This window comes from Mus caroli, chromosome 6 (genome assembly GCF_900094665.2).
Source record: "Mus caroli chromosome 6, CAROLI_EIJ_v1.1, whole genome shotgun sequence".
Taxonomy (NCBI): domain Eukaryota; kingdom Metazoa; phylum Chordata; class Mammalia; order Rodentia; family Muridae; genus Mus; species Mus caroli.
The window spans coordinates 144,702,543-144,720,516 of NC_034575.1; the positions used below are offsets into that span (position 1 = coordinate 144,702,543).

The 17,974-nt window shown below is 43.2% G+C and overlaps 1 protein-coding gene across 14 annotated transcripts in view; it reads left to right on the top strand.

The window, feature by feature from the left end:
• The window catches only part of Ppfibp1 (PPFIA binding protein 1), a 136,780-nt gene that overhangs the window by 63,947 nt on the left and 54,859 nt on the right, over positions 1-17,974 (top strand). For all 14 annotated transcript variants that reach the window (XM_029478953.1, XM_029478961.1, XM_021164015.2 and 11 more), the window contains exon 3: positions 17,184-17,282. In XM_029478953.1, the coding sequence (XP_029334813.1) occupies positions 17,219-17,282 (64 nt within the window). In that variant the 5' untranslated portion in view covers positions 17,184-17,218. The remainder of the gene's footprint in view (positions 1-17,183; positions 17,283-17,974) is intronic.

Here is a 17,974-nt window from a genome sequence, read left to right on the forward strand (position 1 = left end):
AGGCCAGTTAATGAAAATGATATTGATTAACAAATACTATTATAGATGAGTCTTTTAAAACTCTTGTGAAGTTAAAAACGAGTGATAAAAATTATTTTAAAGGCCTCTACAAAATGTTTAAGAAAAATTACAAGGTTCAGGGTAGATATTTTAATGGAAGTATTTTAAAACCTCTTAGAATCAAATGTTTCAGGTATACAAGGTAATTGGTAGTTGCCTGGAACTGGGAATAGGATGTGGTATTCCCTGCAAATTGCCAAGTCAAAACCACCTGCAAGTAAAAGGCAATTTGAGGCACAAGTGAGATCATTAACTTTTAATTTTTTCTAATAGTTCCAAAAAAGAGGAAAGACTCAGGTAAAATTATTTTTGTTGTACTTCAGGTAATTCATATTAAATATTGTAATTTCACATAAAACAAATGTAAAAGATTTAGTTATTTGCGTTTTCTCAGCCAAATTTTTGATGAGACCATACATGATTTGGGGCCTGTGCAGTTCTAAGCCCCATGCTAGTAGCCATTCATGGTGCCTCCGTTGAGCAACAGGGCTCAACAGCCTTAATCACGGTTACATGGCTGCATGCATTGTCAGAGTTTATTGGACTGTACACCTAAAAAGGACAATGTTTGCTGCATATAGATTATATTTTAATTAAAAATATTCTTGCAAACCTGCACAAACAAATGTATGTTCCTTCTGTGAACATTTATTTAAGCGATTGTCTTAAATTAGTCCTGGAAATGGGATTTTGCAGCTCAGTTGTCAAATTCAGGGAAGGATAAGTTAGCACAAGCTAATGACTTTCATAAACCTCAGGGATATGTGTGGGTGAGTGAGAGCGAGCACACACTTCCTCATCTGTCTCTTTCATCCATAGCTTTTGTGCATCTTAATTTAGAAAGGACTAGAGGAAATTTAACTAAACAGTACAGTTCGTAGGAAAAGGATTGGCATATGTTTGGCAAGATGAAGACAGGCATGGGTTGCTTCAAGAAAACTCAGTGATATTTTTTGGAAAGAACTTGTCATTTTTATTTTTGTTTTACAGCCATTTCTTTATTTCCAGCAGCATTAAGACTCACTTAATTCTGACTTTTTCTGCTCTTATTATATATTTTTGGGGTGAATATTTTGACTGCCTGCCTGCAGGTACGTGGGGGTGGAGAAACATGGAGCTCATAGGCATGGCACACTTGATTAAGAGTAAGTTTAATTCTCATCGTTAAAGCTGGGATGGTGTGGAGGTGGAACGTGTTACACTACTTACAGGTAACATCCACAATTTGATCGATATCTGCATGTCCTCCTTTATGTCTTGAAATCCCATGCTTCCATTTTGCTAAAGCTTGAAGAAACTGACAGTTTCCAAATGACTTAAGTAAAGGAAAGTAGACAGAAAATACCTTCAATATGGTCTCACAGTATCTGGGCTGAGCTTTGTAAAGTTCAGTAGCCCTGGAGTTTAATCCCATAAGTTTGAACCAGGCAAAAAACTCTGTCTGATAAGAAAATTAGCCCAGAGTCTTCACAGGTAAATCTAGGGTGAACACAAAGTGTGAGGTGGGTGTTTTAAGATTCACAACCCACAGGAAATGTTTAAGAAGTGAGCCACAAGCTAGAGCAAAAATGACCCCCTTTGTTTCAGTTGACCTCAGGGTTCTCATAAACCCAGAGGCAGGTGATCTGACCCATGGTTAATTATCAAGATGAATTTCATCTATGGCCATAAAAATTCAGTCCCACTGTGTATTGAAAGTGTGGATTCTCGTGCCCTATCCCTAGGACTTACTGGCTAAATAGACTAGGAACAGGACCTTCCAGGTAATTGTGTGAGAGAGACAGGCGTACTCTGTAGCCCAGGCTAACCCGGAATTCATGATTCTCTCAACTGCACCATCTTGTCTTCCAGGTGATTCTTCTGCTTGCTGATTTCACCTTGAGAAACAGTGACCTAGAATAACCAGGTGCTGTCATGAATTCCAGTAACCAGCAGGGTCTCTGTTGTGAGTGTAGGATCAAGGTGGTGTGTTCAGATCAGGAAGGCCGGTGCCCCCTGCACTAAGGACACGAGTAACTCTATGGAAACAATCCTGGATGTCATCTCATGGCAGACAGTGTGGGATCTCACAGGGAGGGTGGCATTGCTGGGGAAAGAGGCTTGCTCTGGTATTAAATACAGCTTTTGAATGCCAAGCAGTTCCTAGTGCAGAGTCCAATACAGCGACTAGACGGACGTAGACACAGAGATGTTATTGGTGACTGTCAGTGGTTTCTGAACTTGAGTGTGCTTCCTTGTCACCCAGAGGACTTGTTACAGTACAGCTTTCCAGTGCCACCCTAAGAATTCAGTTCAGTAGGTCTGGGTGGAGTCAGAATCTTTGGTCTTAATGAATGAGGTTTATGAAAAACGCACTGATCATGAAGGGAATAAATTATAGTAGCAAAATAGGGGGAGGATGCTGACTACTCTGTCCCGTGATCTTGACCACTTACCCCTTAGTTTTTCTGTGAGACTTTCTACTCTCAGAGCAACTGGTCTCACCAAAAATATGCAGGGGTGGGACAGGAATGTGGCCATGGAGAACAGTCTGAGGGAGGCTTCCTGACTTAAAAGCAGTTTGTAGGCTTGGAGCTTCTGAAACTCTGATCATGAGTGCATTTTCTAGTCTTATTTTTGAAAATGTAAATCTAGCACGTTATATTTTAGTACCAACGCATGCTCTAAGAGCATTTTAACACAGCACTTTACAGAAGTCTCAACTCTAATACTGAATTTGGGACCTTCACCGTCAAATGTGCCCTCCCCGCTGTGCTCTTCCTGCATAGCCTCAGCATCTGGCAGCTCCTCTCAGGCCCCAGGCCCGGCATCATCTTGGTTACACTCCTCACTCAGGCTTCTGTTCCTGCACCTGACTAGGTCTTAGGTGCACGTTACTGCGTCTTCTCTGGGTTCTTTCAGGAAAGGTAATGAGTCTTAGAAACACAGGTTACCTCTCCGCTTAAGTAAGACCCCTTGCTGATATCCCTGTTTTGTAGTGTAGACTTTAAATTTTCAAAATGGCCCTACATTCTGACACTGCTAGTCTCAGCTGGAGCTCCCCCCAGCTTTACACTCCATTGTGCCTATTGTTTTCTTTCCTGAACCAAACATATGTAAAACCTTCATAGTGGTAAGCTTAGGTCAATAACACAAGGGTGTCCATCTCAAGAATATTCATGGGAGAGGGGCTCTGAAGTTACATTTTTGACAGTCAGAAATGACATTTTATTCAGATTAATGCTAGGAAAATGAAACTGAGAAAATGTTACCATGGGTCCATAGAGAGCCTAGTACATAACCAGCATCTGATGGCCAAGGATGAGGGGTCTGCTCCAGGATGTCACTCACATTCAGGACAGTGACCCAGCTCCAAGTGTCAGTTTGCCTCCAAGTTAAAATAAGTCTGTCTGACCTATCTCATATGGGAAGAACAAAGAGTAATGTCTAGAAGTCCCTGGGAGTCCAATGATGTGGTAATAGTAATAAATAAGTAATAAATAAAACAAGCTTTTGCCACAGCAGTAGAATGGTCTTCCTGGTGACTAGCATGACATCGTAACTGCCTTATTTAAGCCAATGTGGTTGTGACTCTGCTGCTTGCTAACTAACAGCTGTGAGATGTAGTTAAAGGTCAGGTGAGCTTCACAGTCTGGAGGCCTGTAGTCATTAGCACTGGCGGTCCTCAGTCCACTGTGACTTTACCACATGGAGGGCCTCCACCATGCCAGGAACAGCAATCTTTGATCGGCATGTTTGCTCTGGTGAAATGGCTAGAAGTATTTGAGACCTGGCAGCAGTGGACGTGGGAGGAGGCTCCATTCTTGCTGGCTGTGACTCATCCCATGAACACGTAAAGTGTACATTCTCTTCATTGGTTTTGATGTTGATGCCGTGCTCCGGCTTTGATGTATCATGTTTCCCTCTGTGCCCTGAGTCTTGATCTTGTGACCAATCTGTATTTAACTGAATTAGCACATTGGGCCATACATAAAGAGGAATTATTATTGCTGATGCCTACATATAGTGGTGGTGGAGTTTTTCAGGCCAGTTGTATTTTGAAAATTTCATGATGCTGGAGGCAAGTGGAGGTTGGACTGTGAGAAAGGAGACATTCCAGGCTTCTCTCCATGATCGTGGGAGGCCAGTTTCTCCTCGTCTTACCCTGATAGATGCTTTTTTCATGTCCAGATTTCTCCCTTACATAAGGATACCAGTCAGATGGGGTTAGGTCTCACCCTAAAGGTTTCATTTAACCTGAATTAGTTCTCTGAAGATTCTGTGTCCATATAAGGTCACATTCTGAGTTTGTGGGAGTTGGGACTTCAATATACAACTTTTAGGGGAGACACAGTTGAGCTCATCACAGACTATGATGAAGTTAGCTTCACAGAGACAGCAGGCTTGTTTGGGAGTCTTCCATAAACCCAGAAAAACAATTCTAAGTTGACTGAGTTTTGCTCCCTTTCTGGACCCACAGAATGCCGTAGTGCTGGTTTCTACAGTCAGCACCACTCTCGGTCTTGTGTTTGGTGGAAGATCTAACACAGTCTAAGCTCCGAGCTTATCACAGTCTCGCTTGACGATTGTGCTGTGTTTTTTAATGCTTGCTGTATCGTTGCTTGATGTGTTGTTTCAGCTCCACCTTTCTTACGTATTCCTCGTCAAGCACAGAAGCCTCATTTGGCTGTGTACTCTTGACATTTTCAGCCCTCCAATGCTTTAGATGGACTGTTTATCCCAAGAGTTCACAGCTGCCTTTTCTGGCAGATCGTTCAGCTGTTTGGATGCTGTCTGTGATGCTGTCAAGAAGTGGGATGTGTTTGTTTTCCCTTCTGTACTCTCCCATGTCTTTGGCTGTTCCGGGTATCTGTCACAAAGTCCCTCTCTCTACAGCTCTTGGCACCTGCCCTGGTCTTTACCTCAGCTATGCTTTTAAATGTACCCCATTCCTCATTACTAAGTGCATCAGGTTTGTGTCAAGGGTGCCCACTGTCTCAGTCCTGGGCACTGAGATAACAACCATGTTTTGTTTTCCCAGGCAGAGACCAGGCAACACTAAATCATTTCTCCCTTCTGTTGGGTTAGTCAGGTTTTGTCTCCCCTGACAAATATTCTAAAATATTGTTTCAATAAAACTGTGTTTTAATAAAACTGTCATGCCTGCAGGAAATGGAGTTTAGGCAGGATGGATAACATTCCTCCCTGTTAACATCACCTGTCATCCAGACTGTACTAGGCCTGTGGCATTGAAGAGGGAAAGGGGCCCAGAGTCCTTTTCTTGTATAAAAGGCTGTTGTAACCATTACTGTTGAGGTGAAGTAGAATATTGAAGCCTCTCTGCTGTACAGGGAATACATGCATTTCCCCAGGCAGAGGTTGCTCTCTGTTGCTGTTTGACAGTCACTGACTCTACCCCACTAAGTACTTTCTAAACAAGGCATTCTCCACAGCGAAGGATCTTTGCTTAGCTTACGTCCCCACCCTGCCTCTTTTGGTCTCTTAGGAGAAAGTTGCTTCTTGGAGAATTCTCCTCTAGAACCAAAGTCAGCTTGCATGTACTTTACCCTGCTGGCTCATTTGCTGCTAAAATGAGATGTAATGAGTGACAGTCATTTTCCCTCGCGCTTTTATGATGTGCTTTACTGCCACAGCGTGGCCAACCCTCAAAGAAGCAAGCCATGTATTTTAATAAAACTGATGTGCAGTAAGATTAACCATCAGAATTTGCCTTTAAATGTGGGTTTCCTCCCTCACGTTGTGCCTCTCATGAGATTATTTAGACCTTGAGCCTGCTTGTATCTGAGAAGAAACAGGCCTGGGACCTTACTCTCCAGAGAAATATCAGATACTCAGAGGCTCTGCTGCTAGTCGGGGAGGCTAAGGGCTAAGGGCTAACCCTGACAGTAAGTTGCATTAAGCTTTGCTGATAGCCTGAAAACCTTCCAGAGCTTCCCAGATGTTGGGCTGTTAGGAGGGGGCCATGGCTTTCAGTCTCCACGGGGTGATTGAGTGGTCCCGAAGATAACCTCTGAAGAAGCAAAGCTCACAGGATCCTATCTTAAATTCCAGTTTCTCATGGGCCTGCCTGCATCTGACTTTTTTTTTTTTTTTCCTTAGAATATAAGTTATCAAACTAACACCCAGGCTGACATCTTCTCTGCAGGCTGACATCTCCCTTGCCTTCTCCATACCTTTATTCCTTAGGCCTGGGCCTGAGATCTTAGCACTTGAGGTGACTATTCTAGGCCCAGTCTTCCTTCCTGTCTTCTGGTAAGACTGTCTCAGCACAGATTTGTACTGTTCAGCCTTCAGTTTCCCTCTCGCCATTGTCTAAGCCTAAGACTTCTCTAACTTGTGTCTACACACCAGGACCTACAGCAAGTTCTGGATACATGGTGAGGTGAACAGGAATTCCAAATCTGGTTATCTCCTCTCCTGCAAACGAGAGCCCTGGGTTATGGGTCTTCTAAACTACTCCTGGCTTATCAAGGACCCACTTGCTTGTCCAGATGGCTCGGTTGTCACAGGTGGCAAAAGCAAGAGGCTGCCTGCAAACTTTTCTATTCATTAACCTGGTGATAATTTCAGAACAGTAGGAAAGGAAGGGAAGTAGAGCCTGAAATCACAGAGATCTGGTCCTGGGAGAAATTAAAACACCAACAACAATGAAAATCGACTATGACAGGTTTCACTTAAACAAACAACAGCTATGTAACCAGGTTCATAAATATTTTTACACTTAATTTGAAGTAGAAGCTTTGAAGATTTATATTCAATAATCCAGAGTGATCATTTGTTTCATTGAGGAAAACATAAAACATCCTTGTACTGATTTAGGGGAGGAATTGATGCTCTTGGTTAGTGGAAAGATTTTTTAAATTTATTAGAGATTTATTTTTATTTTTCACGTGTATGTATAGATGTGTCTTTGTGTAGGTATGTGCACATGTGAGCACAAGTGCCTGTGGAGTCCAGACGAGAGCCTTCAGTTCCCTGTGGCTGGAGCTACAGGTGATTATGAGCTTGCTGATTTGGGTGCTGAGAACTCCACGTGGGTCCTCTTCAAGAAAAATACATGCTTTTAATCACTGAACCATCTCTGTAGCCCCGAGTTAATGGGCACATTTTACAGATAATTTTGTATAAGTTGGCCATCCAGTAATCTGGTGTTGATTTGGTTTATAAACCCAAGGAGTGATTTATGACTAGGACAACCAGTTAGGGGAAGTAGTTTCTGGAAAGGAGCCTGGTAAGCATGGGGCAGGCAGGATGTTTCCTCAGCTCAGGACACTCATCACCTCCCTTCATTTCTTCAACCTCTAAGGCCTCAGCAGTTTTTAGTCTCTGAAGATTCCATTGTCCAACTCCTTATCCCTAACCCAGGAAATGAAACAAGTTGTTTTAAAAATTCTTGGAATTATATGCTTAGAGAAAGATCTTGAGAGTGGAAAATGGCACTCTGATTTTGTGTTTTGTTGCCGGGCTTACCCTAGTGGTCTCTGACAGAGATGAGTAATTAAGAGCTGCCAACTCCATCAACAACAAAACCAGTTGCCACCAGACACTCAGGAAATACTACTCAGGCTTGGTGACTCATATCAAACACTAGTCCAGCACTTGGGGGGCTGAGTCAAGAACATTGCAAGTTCAAGGCCAGTCTGACTATGAAGTATGAACTGAAGTCCTCAGAAAAAGACCTATGTTAAACCTATGTCATACCTATGCTAAAGACCGACTTCATGATTATAATTAGTTGGAATGATGTAGATCCAGAGCTGTAATCCTGTGCTGTCTTTAGTTCTCTTAAGAACCTCTCACTCCTGTGTCTGACCTATCATCCTCATGGCTGTCGGGTAAAACTAGCTTAGCAGACCACTAACCCAGAAAGCTAGGAGGATCATCAGACAGCATCTGGAACCCCTAGAATTTCTCCTGCTCTTGGTTGCCTTCGACCTGTTGTCTCCATGAGAGTAAATGAAATGGCATCATAACTCTTTTGTTCTGTAGTTGAAAAGTCAGCTCCAGGGCAATGTAAAACTCATGCTCCCAAGCCTCTACCTCTTAGATTTGACTCAGAATAGATTCACCTCTGCTCCCTCTGAGGTGAGAGCTGGTTTTTTTGCATCAACAATAATGAGACTCTTTCTCAAAAAAGCAGATGCAAAACCAAACAAGTCTAGGTATGTCTGTGCTTCCTTCTTTAGCTTTTTACGGCTCAGCTTCACGATCACACAGAAATGAGAGAACAGGCCAGTAAGTCAGTACACATAAGAACATTAGACAGTCAAGACTTCTCCAGGGTGGGAGGTGTTTATCTTCCCAAGGGGAGATATGGAAGCCATCTTCTAAGATGAAGAGTGGGCAGCTATAGGCTCTGCGAGGTTCACTGGGAATTGTTAGAGACAGTGGAGTGTTGCAGGGAGAGAGCTGAAGATCAGTAAAGATCCTGCTCAACATCAACTGCAGGCCACGGTGACGTTGCTAACCCTGGAAAGTGGAGCCAGCTCATCTAGGCGTTCCTTAGAGGACTCAGTATTCACATCACTACTCTTCAACAGGAGACCGAGCCTCAGAATAGGAGGAGGTTCTGAGATGAAGATTATTTGGTAACAGCAGAAAGTAAAATCTGAGTGTGTCAGTTCTTGCTCTTGTTTGTTTGTTTTAATAAAAGCTCGGGAGAATGCCACATCAGGTAGAATGACTTTCTACCCAAGGTTGGGGGCACCACTTAAAACCATGTACTTAGCTAGAGAGGGGTCTGTCCTTGGAACCTGTTCTCAGAGGTAGACTTGATTGGGAAGTAGGTACCCAGTGCAGTGAAAACCCCCAGAGCCTGGACCTGATCCTGGCCCACGGGACGCAGGGAGAAGTGTGTGTGGGAGGAAATATACCAAGTCATCCAGGTGGACCGTGGCACTGCTCCCTTCAATGCCGCACAGTGTGCCCACGGCTAACTGCCGAGGCCATCCAGCACACTCCTACAGGAGAGGCATCCTTTCAAGTTCCCATCAGGGCATCTCAGAATGTTCATTCTCTTCTTCCCTGCCTCTTCCCCTCCCCAGCTGGTTCCCTCTCACCAGAACGATGTTGCCAGAACCTTTGCTGGAATAAAAACAAAATCTAGGTTAATGATTTAAGACACAGAAGAGCCAAGCAAGTCTAGCCCTGTACTATCCTTTCATGTATATTACTCCTGGGTGTTTGATGGTGACTAATAAATAGCTGTATGCTGGTGCATAGTATTTATCCTCTCTAGGAATCATTACAGCAGACCTGGTTGGTGTAGAGACTATTGAAAGTGATGTCGGAGTCTCTGAGAAGGTCGTCGTGGTAATACTGGACCTGGTGTGCAAGCCCACCTTACCTTTTCCCAAGGTCACTGTAAAATAGCTATGGTTTGTGTGTGTGCTACATGTTTGTTAGTGGGTGGGTGGGGGCTTCTGGGGAGATTCATCAGTGGGTTCCTGGGTATCCTGCCATGCATGTAGTTTTCTTTAGTGTTAGGACCACGGGTGGTATCTCACCTGGTGAGATGACTTGGGTTTACTTTTCATGCTTGGGGTGGGGTGTAGGCAGCTGATCAGATCTGTAAAGTTCAGCTTTGTGTGGAGTCGTGCATAAACTTTGAGACTGCCCTGTACTGTGAGTAATCTGGAGATGATTTTAGGCATATGGCAGAATCACATAGGCTATACACAAACACACACATCATTTTATACAGGGGGCTCCAGCTGCGGAGGGTTTGGCATGTGGAGTCCTGGAGTCAGTACCCACAGATACTGGGGACAGCACAAAGATGAAGTAAAAGGGCAGGGTGTGTCCAGATGGCAGGTCGTTCAGCTGCACGGTCAAAGGCAGGGGTGGCGCTCCACTGGTACTTTAGAGTTTGGGTTAGAACTCAAGGTTGGTGGCCCTACTCAGAGGATAGCAGTTTGACATGTTCTTGTTCCCTCGGTGAGCACAGGCCTGGGCCAGACTGACGGTCAGGAGAAGTGGAGCATTCCTTCCACAGGCCCACCATTTGCCCACATTCCTCCACGTCCGTCTTCAGTAACAGCAGCATCCTCCTACTCAGGAAGGAAAGGAACTTGGCTTATCGTGTGGCTCTCTCCATTACTTCAGTGCTGCCTGTCATTCCTAAGTATCAATGGCAGCACCAGTGACCTCGCCTGCCACCCCACTGCTTCTGTCTTACCAATGCTTCCTTGCAGGCTTGCCCATCGCTCTTGGTCGCCTGTCATTTTAGTCATCACTGAGCAGTGCACGCCCCTGGGCAGTGCACACTCCTGTCCTGTGCAGTACATATTAATGCCCCGTGCATGCTAACATGGTCAGTGCTCCCTTCTCTCAGTGCAGCTTTCCATCTGCAGGAGGCTGCTCTGTCTTCCGAGTGTGCATGTCTGTGTTTGTGCTCGTATGGGTGGCTAGTACAGCGTCTCATTATTTGATTTGTAAATATTTGGGGAGCTCTTAGTGTGCTTGTGGTTACGACAGAAAAACAACCTGTTTAAGACGCTATGTCATGTCTGGAGGTGTTTGAAAATCCTGTAGTTTAAAGGTCGGGGTAAAAGTGAAATAGTTTTGTTACAGAAGTCTCCAACACACAAACGTGAGCTAGAATTTTAGGACATACATACCTATTACTTCTCCTTGGTAACAACAGCATGCTTGGCTTTGTTCCATGTACACTTTATCTGCTTCAAGGTAGGAATTCCAGGTCTGATATTATTTCACTTAACAGCATTCTGCTACTCATTTCTGAGCAATTGGGATTCAGAGATGAAGTATTATTGATAACTTTCTAATAATTCAATTCAAATGTAATCTTCAGATCTCTAAGGTCAGCAATAATATACTTGGTTAATTGAGTTTAAACCCATCACATTAAATATCACCCTTGCCATAAAAGACACCAACCTTTCTGGTTTTTTACTTCCCCTGTTCCTAACAGCCCCTGCCCATACCTCTCACTCCACTCTGTGACCTACTCAAGGACTTTTCAGTTTATGTGGGTGAGCTAGAGCATATTGGAGATGAATGTGTTTGAGTTCATAGACTACAGAGAAGATCTGTGATAGCAGATACATTACAGAGAATCAGGGAATAATCCCCAAGCCTGATATGGTGATGTACGCCTGCAGTCCTAGTACTGGGGCTGAGGCAGGATGATTCTGAGTTCAAGGCTAGCCTTAACTATGTAGTAAGTTTCAGGGCAGCCTAGGGTCCCTAACCAAATCCTACCTCTAAAACAAATACAGGGGGTGGTTATATGCTTTAGACATTAAAGTTTAGCTAGGGAGAGATTTTCTAATTAAAATTTTAGCAGAGGTGGGAAGGGGACTGCTCTATTTACCTTGGTAGCCAGGTCCCATCCTCCGCCCCTTTCCCAGCAGGAAAGACCTGTTAGTACCACTTCTGTAGCTGTAGGTGAGACCCCTGGCACTTTGCTGGAGTTCAGGAAGGATTTGCATTCCTAAGAAGCCTCCAGTGGCTGCTGTCCCCAAACTACAGACCCAGTAATGTTTTCTGTGTCCCCAGGTCCTTCTGTTTTGAAGATGGCTTATCTTTGCTGAGCTTGTATTGCTACACACTCCAGATTCTGGTCAATCGGCCATTGCTCATCCTCCATTGGTAGCATCGTGGGAGGAAAATCTGGTTAGAAGTGTATAGTAATTGATGTTATTTTGGATAAAGCAAACTGAGACTGCCAGGGCACATGTTCATGTTGTTCTCGCCAAAGCTCAACATGGATTTGCTAATTTTCATACAGTCTTTCTTGTAAAGACAGGGACAGTTGTCAGTTTGTCAGCAGCCCAGCAAAAAGCTTGTGTTTTTTTCTGCCAACCCTTGATCCACCACACCCATTACTGGAACTTTCTGTGGTATTTTATCCTGTTCAAGTTTGCCCTGAATGTATCCCTGACCAATCTGAAATTAGACTTCTAAATGTATTTCTGTTGGATCGTGTGTGTGTGTGTGGTGGGAGAGTTCCAGGCTATAATATATGAATATTATACTTAGAAATTACTTCTTAGATTTTTCTAAATTCACATTTATTAGTAAAGATCCATTGAGATGGGAAACACCACTTTTTGGACCTGTACACAGTGACGCTGTTGCTCATATTGCCCAGAATAGAAGGCACTTTCCCTGTGAACTGTGACTTTGGACACAGCACTTCTTTTCTGTGGTAATTGTGTATGCTGGTGCTTTTTCCTTCAGCAAGTGACTTGAAAAAGTGTAGGGGAGCCATTTGTAAACCTAAAAGGTAAATTCCTTACCTTGTCAGGGTTATGATGGTGAAGTTATAATTTCCTAAGTACTTTTGTCAACTTGGAAGAACAAACCAGCCATTTGTGATGGTGAGAACCTGTAGTCCCAGCTCTGGGGAGACTGAGGCAGGAAAATTGAAATCTTGAGGCCTATCTGGGCTGCAGAGCGAGACCTAACTTTGTAAGTAAGCAAAGAATGAGACCAATGGGACCTGGGTACTCTGACTTTTACTTTGGGCCTGAGGTGCATAGGATTGGATGAAATTATGACGAAATTTGCATATAGTAAAAGATATATCAAGGGTATACAATCTGTGTGATGTCCCCCCCCCCAAAGTAGTTATTTTAGAAAGTAATCTTAAAGAAGACTGCTAGAGCCGGGGGAGTCACAGGATCACAACCTGCAGTGATCAAATTCATCAAATTGGTGCCACCCTGAGTGGTTGCTGAAGCCCTAGGTGATTCTGGGAACCAGGGGGATGATGTGAGTGGGAGGTGGACTGTTTGAAGTTGATGGCCACTCCTTGGGGGTATTGATGACTCCGACATGTTTGATAGCAGAGGGAAGTCTCTGTTAGTTATAATTTGGGCTATGTGTATGGATGTGTGGACAGGCACCAATAGCACTGGCCATTGAAACTGAACAGTACTTAACCGACACATGCGTTCTGTGGAAATTTCTGACTAAGCAAGCTTTGAATTAATTTTGAGCTTTTGCCATTAGTCATCAACTGGTAGGGCTCCGTTAAATCAGATAACTTAGATGGCATTGATCCTGGGATCCTTTTGTGGTGGGAAGACAGGGCTTATTTCACTGCACACTTCTCAGTCAATTGTTAAGGAAAGTCCTGGTAGTAACTGAGCAGAAACCATGGAGGAGAGCTGCTTGCTCACTCTCTGGATCATGCTCAGCTCTGGTTCAATAGTGGGATTCCTTATACCTAATACAGCCTAAACCTGTTGCCTGCTTTAATGAGTTTGAAAGGTGTAAACCTCGGGTAACCAACCAAGATACCGATCAGAGAGTTCTCCAGTTCTTCATCTGTCCATTTCCCAAAGAATTGATTATTCTGCTTTCTGTAAGTCGAGACTTGGAGACATAATTTAAAAGGACTTGTGTTGGTCATGGTCATTTGTGTCTACTTTCTTTCACTATAATGTCGCAGAGCAGTACTTGTTCAGTCAGGTTTACATTGTACTAGAATAATATTCCATTATATTAGTTAGTTATTGGAAGGAGCTCAGGAAATCTTCCTCTAAGATTTTTTTTTTTGGAGGATATGAAATATTTTTCAGAGGATAGGTTTTCCTAAAATATTCTTATTTACTCTTTCCATTTAAAAAAAGCTCTTCAGCTGAGCCGTGAAAATTAACATAGCTTTGTCAACACATGCTGTCTAAACTGGTCTGTGTCTTAAATAGCTCGTCCCTGGGCAGGGCAACTTTTTCATAGATGCGCTTTATGCGTCTGTTTGTGCTTTCTGAACTTTTCAGCGGTCTTTTAAAACCCACTTGAAGTTTACTGAGGCATAGTTTGTGGGTCTGCACTTGTGCTTTTACAGTGGCTTCTTTGTTTAGGGGGGTTGATTCTTGTTTAGGGTGCAGGAGATTCCTGACTCAGATCCCTTAAAGACCTGAGGGTTTTGGTAATGGGGCAAGTAGATGTACAAAATATATTATAGTGATATATCTGTGCCCTCGATGGTGAGTTAGCTTGCAGACTGGAGACGAATGTAGGTTCTGCACTGGGCATTTGGTTCTATAACTCGGATTAGTCCAGGTAACTGATGGAATTGCTCAAACCTTCTGTACTGGGGTCTCTCCACCCTTGTCTGCCAATTGAACAGAAAGGAGGAACAAATGAGTTATGGGATGAATAAAAATTGGTATAATATTTATATCCAATTCTATCAATAATCACATTAAATATAAGTGAGCTAAATTTGTGTAATTCTTTTTTAATTCTGCCAGTTTGTGATATTAAGTTGCAAAAAAAAATCTCTTGTTATGACTTCTGGGCAGAATAACTCTTACTTTACCCCTGTAAAGTATACCAACAGGCTTACTTCTGTAGTTGCACCTACTTAGGAGGCCAAGTCAGGAGATTTCAGCTTGAGGCCAGCCAGTATCCATGTCTCTGCCTGCCTGCCTGCCTGCCTGCCTGCCTGCCTGCCTATCTCTCTGTCCCTCTCTCCCACCTGCCTTCCCCACTCAGTCACATTCTCAGACTCCCACAGTGTGCTTAGTGCACTTGGCGTGGGTAGAGTAGGGCTGGGCACACCCACTGGGGAGTTTAGGAATCTTACCTATGGCAGGAGTGGCCTTCCCTCCAGACCTGAATCACCTCTAGCCCCTACTGCTGTTAGTCTCTCTTCCCTTTCTTCAAACTGGTTTTATATTTCATTCAGTGTCTGATTTTCTCAATATAATCATCCTGATAGTGACTAGAACTGGAATTCCCAGTTATTTTTAGTAATAAATAATCATTTTAATATTGAATAAGTTTTTAACCTGAGAACTTCTCAGTAACTATAGCCCCTTTCTGCATAGTTAAGTTGATTGTATATTTATTTATTTATTTATTTCTCTCTCTCTCTGACACACACACACAACCACACATATGTATATGTGTATATATGATACATATATATGATACAAATTTATAATATTCGTATTAGTTAATACACATAGACCTGATTAAGTAAATCTGTTTAATTGGCTTAAACTTTGGGAAGTACTTTGTAGAAGGTTTGTGGAGCTCTTGTGTTTACTTGTCTCCTGTACAGACTGCAGGCTGCTAAACCGTTCACCACCATCCCCCCATCCTGTGCACATGCCCGAGGTTACCTGCCTCATGTGGAGGAAGGGTGGGTTGTTTCCATAGTTTTGTTCCTATAATGACTCCTTGTGAACATTTGTGCATTGCTCTTAGTTACATGTTTTAAAGGAAATACCACTGTATAGAAAATGAATGTGGCCATTTAAAGTGACAGTGCCAAACAAAGTGTTTCTCAATGTAGTGAGTCCACATACACCGTGCTGCAAGGGAGTGTGTGAATTCACAGCCTTCACAGTGCTTAGCTTAGCAGTCTCAAAAACATTTATTTGCTAATTAACTGGGTCTAAACTAATATCACACTATTGTAAATTTCTTGACTCTTAATGACATTCAGCACCTCTTCATATTTCTGTTGAGTAAAAAAAAAAAAAAAAAAAAAGACAAATTCTTTCAAGTGTCATGTCTCCATCCCTTCGGCTTTTTCATTGAGTTGTAGGATTTTATGCTTTGAAAGGATCCTGTGAGCTCTAGACACTTGTGTGTAGCTACTTCAGACGTCCTTGGCTTTGAATCTGTCATCGCTCCCTCTCCACCTGTTTTCTTTGCAAACCTCTCTAAACTCTGCTGTTTTACCTTGTCAGTCCCCACCTCCTTCACCATGTTATAGACACATTCATTACTTAGGCTTCACTGCCTTCCCTTAGGCCATGTGACGGCGCCACGTGATACAGAGACTGAGAGTGAGCACATTTAGCCTTGTACAGATACTTAATGCCACCGTGCTTTATTATGTTAGAGAAAGGATTGGTTTAATGAATCTGGAACTTTAGAGTTGTTTTTGGTTTTAGTTGTTTTGTTTTTGTTTTTGCTTTTTTTTAGACAGGGTTTCTCTGTGTAACCCTGGCTGTCCAGGAATTCTATAAAGTTATTAACACATCTAAATCATTCATCTGTAAGCATTAATTCATGAAAACTCCTCTTTATGTTGATCTGCAGAAAACAATCGCTCAATAGGGCGGTGTCCAGAATGATTAGGCTATGTAACAGAGGCAGGGAAGGCACATGAGCAGCAAGAAGCAATCCTGGAACAAAGTCTCTGGGACTGCTGTGCCTGTCTGGAGTGCACCCATCACAGTCATACAAAATGGTGGGCCATCTCCAGGAAACCCATTTGCTTGCCATAGCCTTTTCTAGATGGCTCCTGGCCCTCAAACAGTCTAGTGTATCAGCTAGTTACAAAACACTCCTATTGGGTTAAATAATACTGTTAACTAATCTTGAGGCTCTTCAAACTGGTCTATACAAATACGGTGTAGTCTTATGGAAGGAACTTGAACTCCCATGGAAGCTGGTACCAGGCATAGTGCTAAAGCCAATCTCCTGTGGATAGCAGGAGATGGTTGTCTGTATGTTAGTGAACACTTTCCGTATATAAACCTTTTGACAAACTGATACACAGAACTTAAACAATGGAAAATGAAGGGAACCATGATTAGGTGACGCTGATACAGAAAACCATCTTTCCTCACCCTGCTGACCCTCATCAGGCTTCTGTAATACCCCTGTGTCCTTGAGTCTGTCCTCACCCTGCTGACCCTCATCAGGATTCTGTAATACCCCTGTGTCCTTGAGTCTGTCTGCACCCTCCTGACCCTCATCAGGCTTCCATAGTAACCCTGTGTCCTTGAGTCTGTCTGTACCCTCCTGACCCTCATCAGGATTCTGTAATAACCCTGTACACTTAACAGACACCTAGAGCTCTGAAGAGCAATCTGGCTACCATCCTACCAGACTTAATGTTTTGTAGTTTGGGGACTGAGCCCAAAGCCTTGTATATGAGGCAAAACACTTTGTTGCCAAACTTTATCCCCACCTCTGCTGGACCTTGAGTGCCAGATCTAAATCTTCTCTTATTAACTGGTAGAGACACGGACTGAAGTGCTGTCACCTACACTAGTAATTAAACAATCCAGTTAATTCAGCTGCATGCTGCTTCTGACATTGTCTGACTTCCAAGTGCAGCTTACTGTGGAGTAGAATTAACAAGCCCTCTTAAAGCACACAATGATAACATCGTGGTCTTCTTCCAGGTTGAAGCTGGAATTTTCCCCTTACGAGCAAGAAGATGATGAGTGACGCTAGTGACATGCTGGCCGCGGCGCTGGAGCAGATGGACGGAATCATAGCAGGTACCCACACCACACAGCCTGAGCACCACATATCCTGTCCTCCGTCCTCTGCTCTTATTTTAGTTTTTTGGCTCTCTCCAATGCTCTTGGGACCTTCAGTTTTCACCTTTGTTCTGCTTCTCCAATTCTACCAGTTACTCTGATGCTATGCTGCAAAGTGTCAAAAATGTCACTTCTTCTGCAGACTTCTCATGAGCTGCAGATCTGAGTCCTGGGTGTCAGATGTGGGTGGCCCATGGACCACACTAAAGGGATATCCTCCCCTGTTTCTGTGAATGACCTTTTTCTAGAAGTCAGCATTCCAGCCACAGGTGGCTTGGTTTCTCACTAAGCCTCAGGTCTCTACCTCTGCCAACCAGATCTCTCCTGTGAAATATCCAGTAGGCACTTCAGGGTCTTACTATGTAGTATGTCTTACCTGGAACTTTCTATACAGATCAAGCTGGCCTCAAAATCACAGAGCTCTGTCTGCCTCTGCCTCCCAAGGACCAGGAATAAAAGTGTACACCAACACTTCCTGCTTAGAATACCAAGTTTAGAACTAACGTTAACAAGAGATTTAGTGCTAAGGCTATAAATGAGGTGGCAGAGGAAACGCTTATACACATATGCTCACATACCCACAGTTACATATATGCTCACATACACATAGTTACACATATGTTCACATGTCTATAGTTACACATATGCTC